At 41.2% G+C, this 17702-nt stretch overlaps 1 protein-coding gene across 1 annotated transcript; it reads right to left on the bottom strand.

The window, feature by feature from the left end:
* Positions 1 to 766: 766 nt before the first annotated feature.
* has2 (hyaluronan synthase 2) lies at positions 767 to 17024 on the bottom strand. The gene is made up of 4 exons (XM_056379798.1): positions 16317 to 17024; positions 7564 to 8190; positions 4831 to 4932; positions 767 to 4718 (listed from the first exon to the last, which is right to left on the bottom strand). The coding sequence occupies exons 2-4, from the start codon at positions 8188 to 8190 to the stop codon at positions 3789 to 3791; spliced, it is 1659 nt and encodes a 552-aa protein (XP_056235773.1). The 5' UTR covers positions 16317 to 17024; the 3' UTR covers positions 767 to 3788.
* Between the last annotated feature and the right edge of the window lie 678 nt (positions 17025 to 17702).

Here is a 17702-nt window from a genome sequence, read left to right as displayed (position 1 = left end):
TTTACCCATTTCCCACAAGTCTCTTCACAGAATTTCAGGGAAAATCCTCTGATAGGCAGGAATTGCTGTGAGCAGTAATGATCCATGTTATTACCCAGACAGAAGCAGCCATCTACAGAAACTCAAATCAACAAAAACCCACTGACAAAAGGGTGAAACAAACCAAGAGGCAGACTCAACATCTGTCACATGAAGTAACATTTTATTACAATTATGACTTGAATATTGTGTATTTTGTTGGGTTGCTGAGAAGGTGACTTGGCTGGAAAGTCTAACAAAAGGGAGGTTCCGTGCAGCAAAGAATGGTTTGAATAAATGAGTTGAGTCAAATCATTGAAATTCAACTTTTTCATTCCAACAATATACACTTACCCAGGCCAATACTGTACCACCCACACATGTACATCAAGGAAACTTAGCCCTTCATGATGAAATATTTCTATTTATTTATTTATTTGCACAGAATATGCTGTATTTAAGGTGTCAGATGTATGAATGTATTCCTCCTGATCTTTTCCAACAAATCTGGCAAAAGCTGATTATAATAAACATGAAAAAGGATAGAGAAGAAAATAGAGATCATTAAGTGTTTTGTGTTGATCTTTGAAGAGGAAACCCATCAATGCTAAGCTAGCCATGGCTTCTTTCCAGTCCACATGGTTAGTTAAAGATGAAGGAGTATCTCGGAGCAAGAAAACATTACTGCCACTTCCACACTTCCGTCAAATAAATTAAAAGTAAAATAAAAACTCCCAACAACAGCAAATCAAAACAATAGTTATTTTTATTTGGCACAACACAAAAGTGCTTGATGATAACACTGCCCATGACCAGTTTGGCATGAAATCAACCTCATGGTTCAGTTGTTGGTCTCATTCATTAAAACCTAAAAACACAACCTCTCCTTAAAACTGTATAAAAATGTTGCCAATTTTTCTTTTGTTTTTGCTTAATTAGGCACCTCACAACTTTAAAACATACACGTACATAATCTGCAAATTTTGTGCAAATGTTTTATAAATGTTTTTGGAGGATGTTTTTTCAGTCTGCTTTGGCTTTGTTGTTTTTTGTATTAAGAACTCAACATAGTCAGAGACATGACTCCATAAAGTTTCAAAACTGCAAGAAATCTAGTAATCATTAAAAAAAGTTTAAAATTATGTTCTAATGCGGAACATATTAAAAAATAATTTCTTAAAAATGTCTTTTTTGCAGTGTAGACATATGGAACCTTAGGGGTTTTACATGTATACCAGAGGACGTCTTACTAAGTACAGAATACTATAAACCACAGAATGTTCTTACATAAATATGCGGGTTTTCTAGTTAAGTACAAAGTACAAAAACACAGGTTCATCATATCTCTTGAAATCAATAACTTATCCCTACAAATTGCATTTTCATTGTTGTTATTGCAGACAAAACCCCCAGCTCATAATTTCACATTTTTTGGTCAGATATACAAGTCATTGTCAGAACAGTTGAAAGCACAAAAAATACGTTTTTCCATTTTCTTTGATAAAAACATAATTGAAAATAAAGAATCTTTGGCAGCTAAGCAAAAATAGAATAAAAATGTCTATATGTATAAAAATGCACTGAAATACAAGGTAACAATAAGTAAACGGCTACAGCAAAGGGCCGACAAGGCAGAGAGATCCAGCTTTGACTTAATAAGGAACTGCATATAAAAAAAAGGACAACTTTATATTTAATATCACTAACAGATCATAAATTACTTGAGACCTTCAGAATGCATCAGTCTTTGGACGGCATCCTGACGCCTTGATGCAATGCAAAGAGAACCACTGAGGTATTTCATCTTGATTACGTCAAGCATCACACTGGACGACAGGAGAGACATAAAAGTGCATAAGGATTAAACTCATGTCCGCTCCTGGTCAACAGCAAACACGGGACTTGTTTCATTCCAAAATGCTGTTCCCTTCCATCAAGTGCCCTTATTCACATTCCTGTTATCAGGTAGTACTTTTCCCACATTAGATCCCCTTGTGTTTTCTTTTCACATTTACTTCTTCCATTGCAGGTTGTTCAACACAATGCAAAGAGGAAGTACAGTCAATACAGTATGTGAAGGAAGGAAGAGAGCAAGGGCATGAGGAAGGCAACAAAAATCTCAAAATCTTTGGATTGGAACGCGTCCTCCGTGTCTGCTCGGTGGTTATCATTCACCTTTGTAGAAAGAACAATAATAGTGTTAAAACCATTTTGGCAAAATACACAATATCATTCATATTAAAAAAAAAAAAAGAAAAAAGAAAAAAGAAAAAGAAAAAAAAGAAAAAAAAGAAAAGTCATTGTTTCTGTAAAAATAAAACAGTCACAGCAGCAATGATACACCATCTCTCTTCTGGTCACATGTTCGCTGGTCACCTGATCTGGTGGAGATTATATCTACCAATCCGTGATCAGTTTGAGATTCTTCACTTTGTAAACGTTGAAAAAAATACTGCATTCACGTCATATGGGAATAACAACTGATTGTCCAAGATCAAAACTTGGAAGTATCCACACATTCAAATATATATTCAAATAGATTTGTTGCCTTTTCATACCATGATTAGATATTTCAAAGGATCTTGCACCTTTTCACATTCAGGATACATGTGCCAGAGTGATGCATTTTGATTCATTTTAAACACCAAATCAAACACTGTAATGTCAACCACAAACACAACCTATAACAACAAATAACCTGGACATTAACGAGTTGCAATTATGTAGTGACTTACATGATGCAAAATGTTTTTTGTGGATAGATGCATCATAAATACATTTACAATGTGTGCAGACTATGAGGAACTTTGTATTTTTCCCATATGACGTGAGTGCGACAAAAGAAAGAGAGCAGCTCTTCATTTTAAAGCCCTTCTGCAGATTTTCACTCTTTGTATATTGATACTGTAGCTCTTCCGATGAGAGACTTTGAAACACTGGAAAGGTATCACCAATGCATTTACTCCAGAAATAACAGCTCAACATTAAGTTGAACTTCTTGTCTTTTTATGTGTTTGTTTTTAATGGTAAAGTGGCCCATTAATGAGATCCGCACAGACCATCCAGATACATGCAGATTACAATTCCATTAATTAGATAGTGATGCCTACTGCCTGCCTCATCTCCTTTTACAGTTAAGAATGATATCTTTAGTGTTGTGCCGAAATATACTTGCAGTCTTTTGTCTTCCATAAGGCAGGGGCAAAATATAGATTGGGTACAAACCTTTCTTGGAGACACAGTGATGCTCTGGAGGAAAAATATTCTCATAGGTCAAGTTAAACCCCAATGGGTGGAGCCAGAAATCCACTGTTTCTTTGGCTAGATGGAAATGTTAGAATAAAGCCCAGTGAAAATGACATGGGTAAGAGGTAGCTAATATTACAAAGCCTATAGCGCCTTTGCAGCCAACTGCAATCTGTGTAATCTTGCCATTCCAAGTTATCTAGGTTAGCTAGTTAGGCTATGCTAGCTGATCTTCAGCTAAACATTTCAGGGTGAAAGTATTTTAGGTAAGCTAATTAGTATGCATGCTGATGCTCCAAGATCATGAACACTATGGTCATGAATGAACAAAAAAACCTGCCGCTGCTATTTATATTTGTGGCATTCAAGTCTGAATAAACTCTGGTTCTTTACCCATTTCGGTTGAACTCAAATCATTTTGCCTCCAGAGCTGCTCTGCATCTGAAAAACATTTCCATAACAACAATATCGTACGAGTGAAAACAACCCGAAAGGAGAGTTCAGTGGTAAACAATGACTGTAAATCATACGTCCAGCACCATATCATAGTGTGTTTCCTTCTTCCTCTTCCCACACTTGTTTATGAGCACTGCATACAACGTCAACAGTATGACCCAGTAACTGGCATAGACGACTGCCCCTATGATCAGAACAATCTTTTCTGATTCAGGAAAAGGTTTTTTAGTCTGTAGGATTACTGTGTAGATAATCCCGATGAAGAGGATGGTGAACCAAACTGATATAGGAATCAGACCAATGAAGTTCACCACTATTGTTTTCCTCCCAGAGGTCCCCCATCCGGATTTGTTGATTGTTGCTATTGCGAACATTTTGGCCGGCAACAGGCTTGACATGTACAGTACAGAATAGAACGACATGAACACCATGACGATGTTACCTCTGAGGCAGCTGGCGAATGACGACTTGATCAGTGCCACTGCCTGCACAATGAGTAGAAATAGCAGAATATTCCATAACCTTCCTTGGTAGAAGAGTTGGATCGCCGTGGCGATGAGGAAAAATGGGAAGAAGCCCGTGATCACAGCCTCATAAGTCATCCATAGATGGTGCTTGTGGAACCACATTGAGTTATACAACCATTCTCTGAAATACGACTTACTCCATCGAGTCTGTTGATTGAGCCACCGCAAGTACGTAATTGGTGTCTCAGTGAGGCACTTTGATCGTGCCGTGTATTTGGTAGCATACCCGAGGCTGAGAACTCTGTTCGTGAGATGACGGTCATCCCCGAAACTGCAGTGGGATCCCATGAAGGTCTGATTGTACCAGTCCTCGACGAACTCGTGCAGGAGGGAGTTTCGGTACATTCCTAAAGGACCGCTGATGCACTGCACGCAGCCAAAATAGGACTGGCAAGCCCGCTCAATGTTGAAGGCCATCCAGTACCGTACGCTGCTCAAGAAGGAGATCCACGACTCGTATTTGTTTAGGATCTACGGAGGAATCGATAGGCACAAAAAAAAAAAAAGTTTAACATACTGATGTGAAAATGTGAAATGTGTCATTTGCAAGGATTAAGAAAGCATTCTTGATTTTGTGACTAACCTGTACGTCTCCTCCAACACCTCCCACCATCGGGTCTTCTTCCAGGACCTTCACCATCTCCACCGATGATGCCGGGTCCAGCATGGTGTCAGAGTCACACACCTGAATAAAACCCACAAAATAAACAGTGAGTCACCTGTATTTTAGGGTCAAAGGTCATCTGTTATGTAAAAAGGCACACAGCTTAAGGATAGTAAACAATACACTAACTTATTTGTGCTCCACTGTCCACCTGTCTGTCTTTGTGGAACAAGTGGAAGATAATACATCCAATTTAAATTTTACCTGAGTGTAATTAATGTGGTCAGTGATTAATCCCCTGCAACAAAGATCCGAGTAACAGCTTTAAACTTAATCACCTCCCCACTATCTTTCAGACGCTTTTTTTCAGCTTTCTCCACCATTCTATAAATGGTAATTTCCCTCCTTAACAAAGAGAGTTGACGAAAACAATTGTGGAGCCCAATCCATATTAACAACACACATCTGTTACAAGCAGAGCCTTGTGATAATTAAAAGGCACATTACACTGTCCCTCCTTTCCCTACATGTGGAAATGTACTGGCATGAATATAGGAGTGTAGCTGTTAAACACAAGGTTTCTGGCAGGCTGTAGGCAGCTGCAGGTGTTACACAGCATCATATCAAAGAGGTTTTATCCTCAAAAGTCCCCCATGTTGTAATGCAGAGCAATTAAAATCATTCTTGAGTTGTTACAGTAATGAGGTTTCTGTTCAGATGTCTTTTTATAGCACCACCAGCTGAATATTGCAGAACAAATGTGACATGGTGACACTACGCTTTGGCTAGTTTGAGCTTTCAGTTTACTTTTACACTTGACCCAGGTTTGTGTATGTATATGTATATGTTAAAGCTTTTTCTTTAAGTAATAAGATAACCTTAAACTTGATATACACACAAAGTCTATAGCCAAGAGGGTTTTAAAATTAGAATGCTTTCTATTTTTAGGATTTAACATGTAACATTAATCCTAAATCTAAAATTAATTAATTTACAGTAGCTCTTCTTTTTATCAGTTTGTGTTCAGTCCAACAGTGAAGGCCACAGGGAATGGTCCGATGTACTTTATAACAGAAACACTGAGTTGTAAACCTACTGGAAATGTATGACACACTACAAAGACATAGATTAACCTAATTAATTACGCAGGTATTAAAGAGAGAAACACACTTTCAGTTTCCAGCTAATTCCTATGTTGTTGTTTTTAAACCAAAGGAGGTTTATCACATTATTACAAGGACCTGTTAATTTATTTGACCAATCTCAGCCAAATGGTCCTGCAGTAAACCTTTTCTAATGAAAACAATCTCTCATTCTTGGTGCAGTATAACACAATCATTCGTTGACAGAAAGAAAAACATTGTCATAGGAAAATGCAGTTAATGTCACTATTTAGCAATAATGAGCAGATTTCGGGAAAAGGAGTGGAGTCAGATGACTCCATGTGACCACTCCACCCTTTTCAAACTGCTTGTACATTGTACACTAACACAGTTTATAGCTAGACTACATATTGTTCTGTTGAGCAGGGATTGCTGTAGCTACAAGCGATAATGCTAAATGCTAAAATGTTGTGTAACAGTAGCACAGGCAGAAAAGAGTCATAAAGTCAGAACTGAGTTAGAACTGTCTCAGTAATTTCAATTACACACTAATATCAAAGCCATGGCAGCTAAACCCCTGAATGCAGTGACTTGAGCAAAGGTGAGTTTTACTGCTACTTTTTATTTACACCAGGTACAATGTTTTGTTTCATCTTTCAAAAGCTGTGTAGTTTTACTTTAATGAAGAATAACAATGTTCTCAATTCATGACCGAACTACGCATCACCACAACAGCCCATATTTACTTAACATTTTTCTCCTGCACGATAAAAACACATTTCCTGATACTTCCTCAGTTTGTATTACCGAGCCTGGCAATGCTATTAATATTTGCAGCACCTGTTATATATTTTAGCCCACACTTCCACACAATGTTAGCATTATAAGTATATGTATTCACCAGCAAAACACTCTTGGGAACTGGCCTTTCCAAAGGATATCATTTAAGTGTCATTAACAAACACTGACATTATTGTTGTTTTACTGATTTTCACAGATGGCATCACAGATCTAAAGATAGTTAAATCTGTCGTGAATGCACACCAAATGTAACCTTTCTCTGACACAGATTTGGGCACTGACTCCTGAATACCGCTCATGTAGATGATGTAACACTCAGCTCTGTGAAACAGATCTGTTATTACACTTGGAGATCAGCTACTGCTGCCCTTCTTCATGCTACGTGATGCACACAGCCACCGTCCGTCTAAAAGCAACACAAAAGACTCTTTGTGGACCCCATACTTGGCTTGGGAGAGCCCCCCTTCCCCTCTCCAGCCATCTCTGTCTCCATGTCCTCGTCTCTACCCTTTACCTACATCTTTACATTAACACTCAATCTGTCTTACATTCTCACCCTCCCACCATCTTCCATTTGATGTCAACTGTCCTTGTCTTACCTGTTTGTGTGCATCTACACAGACACACACCACTGAATATTTTATCTGTTATATAATGTTGTCTAATTTACAGCATTGACATTCCTTGGTCCTCCCTTCCTTAACTTTGGTCTTTTCTCCATCCATCTATCCCGTCTTTCACCACTCCTCCATTGTCCTAATTTAAACCCCCATCCATTCAAATCCATTTCTAATTTATTCTGCCTCACCTGCACATAGTCCACGCTCCTCCCCAGTGCTTTGAAGGCTGTGTACATGACCTCTCTCTTCCCTCCCCACTTCTGCATGATGCACACACACTTGCTGCTCAGCACCAGCCTGGAGACTTGCTGAAGGCTCTCGGCGTAGCTCTCGTCCGTCTCCTCAGGCCCTCTGTTGTGATAGTTGCTCCGCCATACGTAGGTCGCCGATTTGTCCCATCCCATCACCTCTTTAAAAATCTCCATCATGTACAAGTCATCGTCTGAGTTCCCGTCGATCACCATGATCACTTTGATCCCCGGGTACGTCAGCCTCTTCACCGACACCAGGCACTTCCTCAGGTAGTTTGGGTCCTCTTGGTACGCTGCGATGCACAGCGCCAAGGACTTATTCAGTTTGATCGGCGTCTCTAATGACCGCCGCATGTTTCTGTGTTCTAGGAGCGCAAAGAGGCTCTGGATGATGAGGTGGACAACCAAGATGGCTCCATACAGGCCAAAGGAAAGGTGGTTGCGGGCTGTTGTGAAGAACTGGTAGCCCATGATGTAGGCTGTGGAGATGCCTACTAGTAGGGACACGCCGAACATGGTGGTCCCGAATATCCGCAGGTAGGTGAGGACTCTTTGATACCTCATCTATGGACAAAAGAAAAGGGTTAAATTCAGTGATTGTGGTGCAAAAGTGCTGTTTATTCACTTTAAGCCTGATGCAAGCCAGATGAAGCCATGCAGCGCAATGAGTAGATGGAGAATCCTAAGCCTCATATTATACTCCATTGTCAGAAGAAACCTGCAGTTATCTATGATAACTGTGCGGGGAAAATGAAAAATAATTTAATAACATCATACCCAAAATACATCAACTTCATTAACAGCAATAAAAAGACATAAAGGTTTCATGAGATATAAAATACGGAACATGCTTTCAACTATACACTCCTGTGGCACACACAACCTTGTTTTATTACAACAAACTCAGGTAGAGAAATCTGTAAAGTTTCTCCTCCTTTTATTACTCCCTCCCTCCTTCCTCCCCTTCCCTCTACCCCTCCCCAAAATCCCTGTCTAAATGTCAGACAGTTGTGAGTAGCACAATTGTTCCAACTCTGCTTTAGCCTGGGTGGGCGCACATTACAAGATTTCTTGACCTAATTACCAACAAGCTGGCTGCCCCTTGCCAAACATTCAAACTACCAGCGCTCCAAATTTTGGGGTGAAACAATTTTAACATTTCTTTTGTAAAGGCAAAGTTTAGAACATTTTCAGACAAGTACTTTGTATAAGGAACACCCATTTACACCATAAAGGAGTATTCTGTTTTCAGTGGGGACAGATGAAGAACATCCGCTGCTCTTGTGTCTAAACTCTGAGCGACAATCTTTTATGAACGTGGACCCCGCTGCACAAAATCTTCCTGTCTGAAATGTTTGTTTCCAGCCCTCATTAGGTTGCTACCGCCATCTGTTTGGCAGACCAGCGGAGACCCACTCAGCGTGGCTCAGCTCGGCTCAACAGAGAGCGGACCACCCTGTGATGTCATCTGTTTATATCTCCGTGGGAAGAAGAAGACAAGAGCTTTTTAGATTCTCTAATGCTGCACGTGTGCTGCCTTCCCTCTGTGACTCCCAAAGAAAGTACGACATGAAGATTTTTATGATTAAATAGATACATAGATAGAGATGTGCAGTGAAGAGAAGTAGGGCATGAAATTATATAGATTTACGCACTATGAAGAAAATGTTTTTTTTCTGCAAAATAGAGGAAAGATAGGAAGGAGTTTGACATGAAGAAGGTCAGATTTTAAACTTTATTGGTGAAACTGCACTTATGCCATTTGGTGCCCATTCAGTGAGCCTTACATACAAGTAATTCTATTACATCATATATAATTACATGTAAATTTAACATGCAAGTTAAGCAAGACATTTAAATCAGGGCTTACAAAAAGAAGAATACACAAAGCACAGCGGTGTTTGTGATTTGGCAAGAGTTCTTCACACCACACCTACACATATACACACAAGACAGCTGGATGGAGGGGAAGAGGAATACACAGAGAGAAAGAGCGAAAGAAGTGTAAAGACAGTAGAGGGGAGAGGCAGAGCTGCAGAGGAAGGAAAAAAGTAAAGAAAGTGGGTGAAAGAAGAAAAGAAGACAGACAGATATCGAGACAGAGTGTAGTGGAAAAACAAAACAAGAGACAGTCACAGTAAAGAAGCAGAGATAGGCTAAGAGAGAGTAATACACACACACACACACACACACACACACACACACCCCTTGGCTCAGACATAATGCCTTGTTCATTTGATCATTGGATGAGAAGGCCACAACCAGTGTAGCAGGCCTCCTCTGGCACGTGGATAGGCTCTTAACGTCAGCCGCTCATTTACAAGACCCCTGACACACACACTACACACACACACACATACACACACAAAAATGCACATATAAAAACCTATTATATAGTGCAGAGGGAGAGAGAGAGAGAGTGAGAGAGAAGTGTGTGTGTGTGTGTCTGTAAAAATACACATTTTTAATTATGTTAAGCATAGACTTCCTTCAGTTTGTGCAGGTACCTGTGTGTGTGTGTGTGTGTGTGTGTGTGAGTGAAATGTTTTACAACTATATAAGGTGGTGTAGAACAAACTCTTTCACCCTGTCTTTCTACATCAACTCTGAATGAACTCAGCCACTGCTGTGGAGCAGAAATGTTTTTGCATAAATTAGCTTTCAAAATATACTGTATGTAATTCATGGTTTGTGAATTTCGTGTAGTTTATTTTGTCATAATCTTAAACAGGAGAAAAAACTACCGCCATAAGTCCAAGTCAGACTGACCCATTGACACGTAGTGGGAATTCAGTTCACTTTTTGGAGCTTGGGAGGGAACTGGAAACCACTACAGACACATGTAGATCATGCAAACTCCACATATTGTTTGTTGCTTTTGTGACTGCTTGTTTATGACATGAAATGCTCGCTCTGGCAAAAAGTTTCAAACTGATCAATCCAGGTCATGTTCCACTGGCAGAAATCCTCAGCAGAAAAACAGATGTTGACTCTTTTTAGGATGCTCTACTCTTCATAGCTTCTCAAACACCATTCTGGGCGTGGGATCCATCTGACGCGGAGGTCAGACTAACAATTAGCTCAGACAGATTAACTGCACACAAAAAAAAAAATCTGTTATGATGGTCATCCGAACTTGGCCCTGGCCCCTGAGAGATAAAGCCTCTAATCAGTCTGAGATGTCATCGACACATGCGGATGATGTCACTGCGGGGGAGGGTATATGTGTATCTACGTGTGTTGGTATATGACATGTATGTGTTTGAGCTGAAGGTGTCATCGACACATGTGGATGATATCACCCCAGCTTTGTGTTTGTTTTTGTATCTTGGCACATGTGAGTGATAGAAACCCATCAATATCTCCTGTTCTTTATTATCTATGTGTGTGTGTGTGTGTGTGTGTGTGTGGGTGTGTGTGTCCAACCCTATGGTGACCTTGGGTTGGATGCTTTAGTGGTCTCTCTATGACGTTATCAACAGTCTCAAGAGTAAAACTCCCTCTGGCTCTTGCAGAGATAATATTATGATCATGTTTAGACTTTAGAGAGAGAGATGGTGGGTCAGCAGAGAGAGAATGAATGAATGAATGAACGAATGAATATTGTCTCACTAACAGTGTCCTTTGGAGAAACCTCCACTCGGTCCTTTCTGAAATAACATTACAGTCTCTGTTCTACTGAGGTTTAACAGTCAGGATAACCGAGAGACGGATGTGTTAGGGGTGGTAGCAGCCTTGATGCTACAACAGTGCTGACTGGGGTAGAGGGAAATGATTTGAATACCTGGACTGCCTGGAAAATTTCCCAAGCACCACTGAGCAACCGTCACAGAAACTAAAAAATTAGGGTTGTCTTTCCAGTGCTGCCAGATGAATGTGGAGCACAACCTCACTGAAGTCAAGAAATATACATAATCTGTGTTTGAGTTATGTGCTTATAACCCTATTAGGTATAAATACACCTTTTATAATGAACCACAGTCTATGTACTGAACAAATAATGTCCACTGTGCTGTTATGCACTGTTTATACTTTAACTCAATTATGTGGCTTGTATGTGTACATGTGAATGTCATTAAATCTTGCTGTTGCTGCTGAACACCGGCCAAGTTTGCCCATGGGTGCGTGCTCGTGCAAATGTGAAAGCTAAGCAAAAAATACACTGTGTGTGTGTGTGTGTGTGTGTGTGTGTGTATGTGTGTGTGTGTGTGTGTGTGTGTGTTTGTTTGTTTGTACACATCAGAGAGGGAGAGATGATTTGACCAAACTCACAGGAGAGCAGTGGAACCCTTATCAGCAGGGTCTTAGATCTGAAGCAGAGCCAAAGAAGACAGTTTTCAGAGATAACATGAAGCTTACATCTTTTATGTTACTGGGACTCAGCAGTCACTGGCTGGAAGTGTAACAGCCACAAATCAGAGGCTCTGGCCAGATGAGGGCCATTCACAAATCAAACTTTAATATTGCTCTCAAGAGCGAGTCACCTCACATCAGTGGCCGGGATTCTTCTGGCAGGAATACAGCATATGACCGAGGAGGGGCTATAATTTAACGAACTAAGGTCATATTTACGACAATGTCATTGTCTCTGTCAATCTACAATGGACACAAGCATATGAAGACATATTAATGATATTTATAGCCCTCCTAAAAGCCTGTTATTGTTGATCTACTGAAGAAATACTGGACAAAGTTTATCTTATCACAAAAACCAGATGTGCTGAGGTCAGACACACCTTTGAAAATTGGAAACATATGATGTCCTGCCAAAAGAAAAAGTACACCTGCAAAAATGGAGAGAGATATGGTCTGGAATCTGAACAAGCAATGCACGCAGTGTGTGTGTGTTCATGTGTGTGTGTTCATGTGTGTGTGTGTGTGTGTGTGTGTGTTTGTCTGTGTGTGTGTGTGTGAGCTGGGCAGGCCTGGAAAAGGCCAACATTTAGAAAAGCCTTAAAATGTGGAGATAGCCCTCATGACGGTTGTAGCTGGAAGCAGGAAAGGCTCACATGTTCCTAAGCAGATGATGAGGCAGAGGAGAGGGAGCGGCTGGGAAAGACTCGAGAGTTGGCTGCTATCTTGGGCGAGACACACAGTACTGGACACGATCTAGGCCAGCTCGCTATTTTCTGCTTCCTTTGCTGTTGCTTTCAGCATTGTGGCACAAAGTCAACTTAATTCAAGATAGAAATTTGTTTGATTTATGAGAAGTAGTCAAATCTTGCACAGATAAGACTCAAATGTAAAATGGATGCTGTGTATGAATGAAACTTTACCCTGAAGGAGCTGAAAGGTCATGAGGGTCTTCAAAGGCACTGCTAGGAAGTGACTGACTCTCGCCACTCCTCCTCTTTCTCCTCCCCGTCCTCCTCCCTCTCGTAAACCCCCCATGCCGTCACAGTGTGCTGTTGTTGTGGGAGCGTTGTCATTATGAGAACCAGAGCTCACTGCACTGCACGCTGCACTGCTCCTGACATGATTGGTATCAGGTGGAAAGGGCCACAAGTGGCAAAGGTATAACACTAAAGCGGAGTTGACTTTTACACCCCCCCCCCCCCCACCCCCTTTACTTTTTTCTTTTTCTCCGCCCACAGCTGTCTCTTTGTTTCCCCTTCTCTATGCTATTAGAATCAGGTGTGATAAAGGTTACAACATTTCAGCAGAGTGTTTTACATCGATTTCTTCACTGTGTGTGCATCATCTCATTCTTTTACCACAGCAGTTTCATTCCATTTAAAAGTGACGGTGGATGAGGAGTTTAATGAAAACACTCAAAGGGAATCCATTCTCAGTTTTGAGGGCAAGCTCTGCTGTTTGGTGTTTTGGCATGTCTTCTCCCTTTCACTCATCCCTGTTTTTTGGGGGGTTTTTTCTGAATGAGTAAACGGAAGCGAAGCAGAAAGAGAGACTTGGAAAAGTGGTGGAGGATGACGCTGTTCAGAGAGAGGGGGGTGAATGTAGTTTGGAAGGAAACAAGGCAGTGAGTTAGGGATGGGCAGGTACCAAAGAGGCACGGTGGTGGACTTGGCTCAGGTCACTGCCAGCTGAGGCACTGGAGTTACGCCACTGTGGCAGACTCTAACACTTCCAGCCAAAATACAGCTGCAGCTCAGTTGAGAGTGCATCCCACTGCAGCCGTTCTTCTGCTCTAGTATTTGTCTGCTTTTCTTCCATGTGCAGCATTTACACAGTAACAGCAAAATGTGATATTTTAGCATTTTATAGTCTGGTTTCCCCTGCTTCTAAAATCCCTGTGTCTTAAATTGACTCTGTCACCTATTGACCCAACACTTTCCCTTTCTGGCAACAGACTTTTATCAGCAGTGCTCTAAAATTACTGGCTTCCTCCAGTTCTATTCATAGCGATCTGTATTATCTGAGGTAATTATGGCTAACAGATAACAGAGAGAGACTCACAATCAGTCCGAATGAATAAATGATATGGAGGTATTATGGAAGAAAGAAAGGAAATGACTGTAATTTAGACTTTACATTTGTAAAGTCATAAGTAATGTTATGTAAGAAATATCATGAGTATCAATAAGAAAATGGAAAAGTCAGGGAGCCGACAAAGTCTGCTTTGCAGCCACTCAAACACTGCTTACTTCATGCAGCTCCTGGGCTCCTTTACAGTATACTGTAACTCCTGGACCTATGCATTAGCTCTGGCATCACTCTTCCCTGCGAGACTCTGACTCAGTATGAGGTAGTGGGAATCCAAATTTTCACTTTTACTGGCTGGCTGCTTCACTGCTACTTTACCAAGAGAACCTGGAAAAAAATCTGTGGCATTAATGCAGAGTAGATGAGGGAGACGGTGGTGTTGTGTGTTCGGGAGGGGCTGCACATATACTACACTCTCTTCAAACTTCAGTAGTTATACGCTGCCAGCCCCGAGGCCCTATACACTGAAGGACCCCTGCTGTGAGCAGTAATGGCACGTGAGACTTGTTGTGAGCCCTAATGGAGACCAGTCGTGGAATGCCTTCCTCTGTTAAGTCTCAAACTGCTCTGTGCGCTGTGTGGAGGAACATCCTGTCGCACTGATGAGTCTGCAGTAAACGAGCCCTGTGTCATGAATGAGCAGCGCAACAAAAGTTACTTTTCAACTGTTTCACTGTCACCAACTATACAAAGCTACAGTCACCTCACTGCACGCAAGAGTTACCTTTCTGTGTTAGTGCTTCATATTCCTCCAACACCAGAGATGGATTGACTTTCTTACTGCACTACCGTAAAACACACATACAGGAACTCCCTCGAGGGTTGCGATTAAGGACAGTATGTTGGTATTAGGAGACAGAAGGTCCACATGTTTTGACTGTGCAAAAAACATGCAGTCTGCATCTGTCATTTGAAATGTACATATTCATTACAAACCAAATAAAAAGTGGGAATAGCGATCTGGCAGCTACTGTAAAAGTTCCCCCAGAGAGTAGGAGTAATACTCCATTGATAGTGGAGTACATGCCTCATCACTCCATTCAGCTGGACATGACTAGGACTCACACTTGTTCCACTGAGTATTAAAATGCATCTTGAAAAGATTACCAGTAGATTCCATGTGTACGATAGAAACTGTACTGTACATCGTAGATAAATGTCAGGAATGTGGGTGTGTGGGTTAAAACGAGCCAGCAGAGAGTATCTGCACCTGAGAGGTCAAAGTATAGGCAGATGGAGGAAGAGAGCAGCTACAGTGTGTCACAGGAGTGTGACAGATGTTCATCTGCACTTGTGTTTAAGTGTATAATGTGTGCAGTGGGTGTGTGTGGGGAAGTTATGATGCCAGCAGCAAGTAAGTTGCTTTCATTATGTTGTAGGGGCAGTGTAGGTGACATCTGTCTAAAGCTTTCAGTTATGTTGACCTGCCTTTACACTTCTGATCTCTGGAACAAAATATATATATCCAGGACAGACTGAAAGAACAGCTGAACATTTTAATAAGTTACATGTCAGCCACCACAACCACAACCCAGCCACTCAATACATCAAGTATCTGTCTGAAACGTGAAGGCTACTCAGCATTCACATGTGCGCAGATAGCGGTCCTTTACATTAGTCATCAAATTACGCGCTCCTACCACGAGGCACGCTGAGCGTGTCCACTTCCAACCTTCCCATTGGCTGACACATCTCAAAGAATGACGTATGCCCTGGGACGTCATCAGTTTAGTTTATTCTCAGGCTAGAATAACTGTTTCAGCCAAGAGTATGTGGAGTTTTATGTGATTAGAAGAATCATGTGAACAAATGTTTCGCACGTTTCCACAGCTGGCACAGCTGCGCAAGGAGTTCGTGCCGGTTGGGGAAGGTTAAACTTTTGAGATGCACATTTTCTCAGTTTTAATGAAATAACATTCTTTTAAAAAAATATCTACGGTTTTTGTAGAGGAAAAAAGACGCAATTCCCTTTCAACCTTAACCTTTACGCACGACTTGTTAAGACGCATGGCGAGAAGGAAAGAAAGGGTGAAAAATACTGTAGTGACAGCTGGCGCGCCCCCAGCTCAAAGCATCACTCCCTTTATTGAGCTTAAATACTGGATATTAGGTATAAAAACAGACCTCAATGCGTTAAATTAGCTCCCAAACCACTTCTGCGTAAGGATGTCTGGCTCCCTAATGAAGCATTTATCACTGTCAGCAAGCTGCAGGGTCACTAGACCAAATGATCACTGGCCGCCTACCTTGAAGCAGCTGTCGTCCTCTCGTTTGTCCTTGATAAAGGATGCGGTCAACTCCGGCGGCTCTGGTACCGCTCCACGGGGAGAAAAAGTCTCGACAAGGTTTCAAGGGACACTTGTGGAGCAAAGAGTTTCATGAATCCTCTTAAAATTATCCTCATTAATTAAAAAAAAAAAGAATCGTGCACGTTCCTCTCAACTGGTCGCTGAAATATAATCACGGGTGCTTGTCTTCTCTAGTTTTGAACAGTCTGTCTGCAGTCATTAACTATGCACCACATGCATCTGAGGTGTTCAAATACAAACATTATGTCAGTCAACTTTGGCATCATTCATATAAAAAAGTATAAATAAAAAGTAGACTATGTAAAAATGATAAATATTATTCTCCATCAACTTCTGACGGTTTCATTCATATTTAAAAGTTTCAAAAAAGTTACAAAAAAAGCCATCACCTTTGGCAGCGTCAGCCATATTCGGAAGAAAAAAAAGTTTCCAGCAATGACTCTAATAATCAAATATGAGTCAGATCATTTGTAATTTTTGCTCTGTGGAGGGGCATGTAGGTAAATTGTTTCTATAGTTTCCCCGAGCATCCAGGTCACACAGCGCGCAGGGAAGTGGCCAAAAGTCTCTCTGTCGCTGTTTCAGCTGTCTAATTCCTTCCAGACGACTGTGTGTGTGGAGCCTCTTTTATGGCTGCTGCGGCTCCCAAACCCCTTTTACCGGGCTACAACAGATTGGCGTGTTGTTTTAATAAGGGAAGGTATTGGGGGTATGAGGAGGAGCAACAGAGAATCAGAGAGAGAGAGAGAGAGAGAGAGAGAGAGGGGTGGGGGGGACACCCAAGTCATTCAAACTCCTGAGGTAGCTACAGAGAGAGAGAGAGAGAGAGAGAGAGAGAGAGAGAGAGAGAGAGAGAGACTTAAAATATTGGCTGTCTATGCCCCACATTCAAACCTGAATGCAGAGCAGGATTATGGCATGTTCCCGAGAGGCTGTTAAACCTACAAGTTTTGTCTTTAATTACCCCCACTGATAGTGTGATAACTGGCACAACTCAAACGCAACAGTGCTGAGCTTTAAACTGAGCCTGTGTTTATTGCCCGACTTTGAAAGCGATGCATATGATCAGAGAAAATCATCCAAGGAGAGGTTAGACACTGTCGGTGCAGCTGCAAGCAGAGTCAGAGTCAGAGTCCAGAAAGTCATCTGTATAAGAAACGCTCATATGCACTTGTAAGCTGTGCAGATGTTATGGAATTTCAGTCATTTCATTGATTCACCAGAGTGCAGTTCCACACTTTGACCAGCAGGCAGTGCTATGTAATGCAGAACAGGGAGTCAGGGGTCTGAAATGTACAGTAGCTTCTTTGAAAGGAGATTTAA

Source organism: Seriola aureovittata, chromosome 7, assembly GCF_021018895.1.
Source record: "Seriola aureovittata isolate HTS-2021-v1 ecotype China chromosome 7, ASM2101889v1, whole genome shotgun sequence".
Classification (NCBI taxonomy): Eukaryota; Metazoa; Chordata; class Actinopteri; order Carangiformes; family Carangidae; genus Seriola; species Seriola aureovittata.
Note: the sequence above shows the minus strand (reverse complement) of the source record. Positions and strands in the feature narration are given on the sequence as shown.

Excerpts from the sequence above, each read along its gene's own strand:
- has2 (XM_056379798.1), bottom strand. The coding sequence starts at position 8,190 with ATGAGGTATCAAAGAGTCCTCACCTACCTGCGGATATTCGGGACCACC. Across the intron at positions 4,933-7,563 it reads GGAGCGTGGACTATGTGCAG|GTGTGTGACTCTGACACCAT; the intron begins GTGAGGCAGAAT and ends GGTTTTATTCAG. Across the intron at positions 4,719-4,830 it reads GTGTTGGAGGAGACGTACAG|ATCCTAAACAAATACGAGTC; the intron begins GTTAGTCACAAA and ends ATTCCTCCGTAG.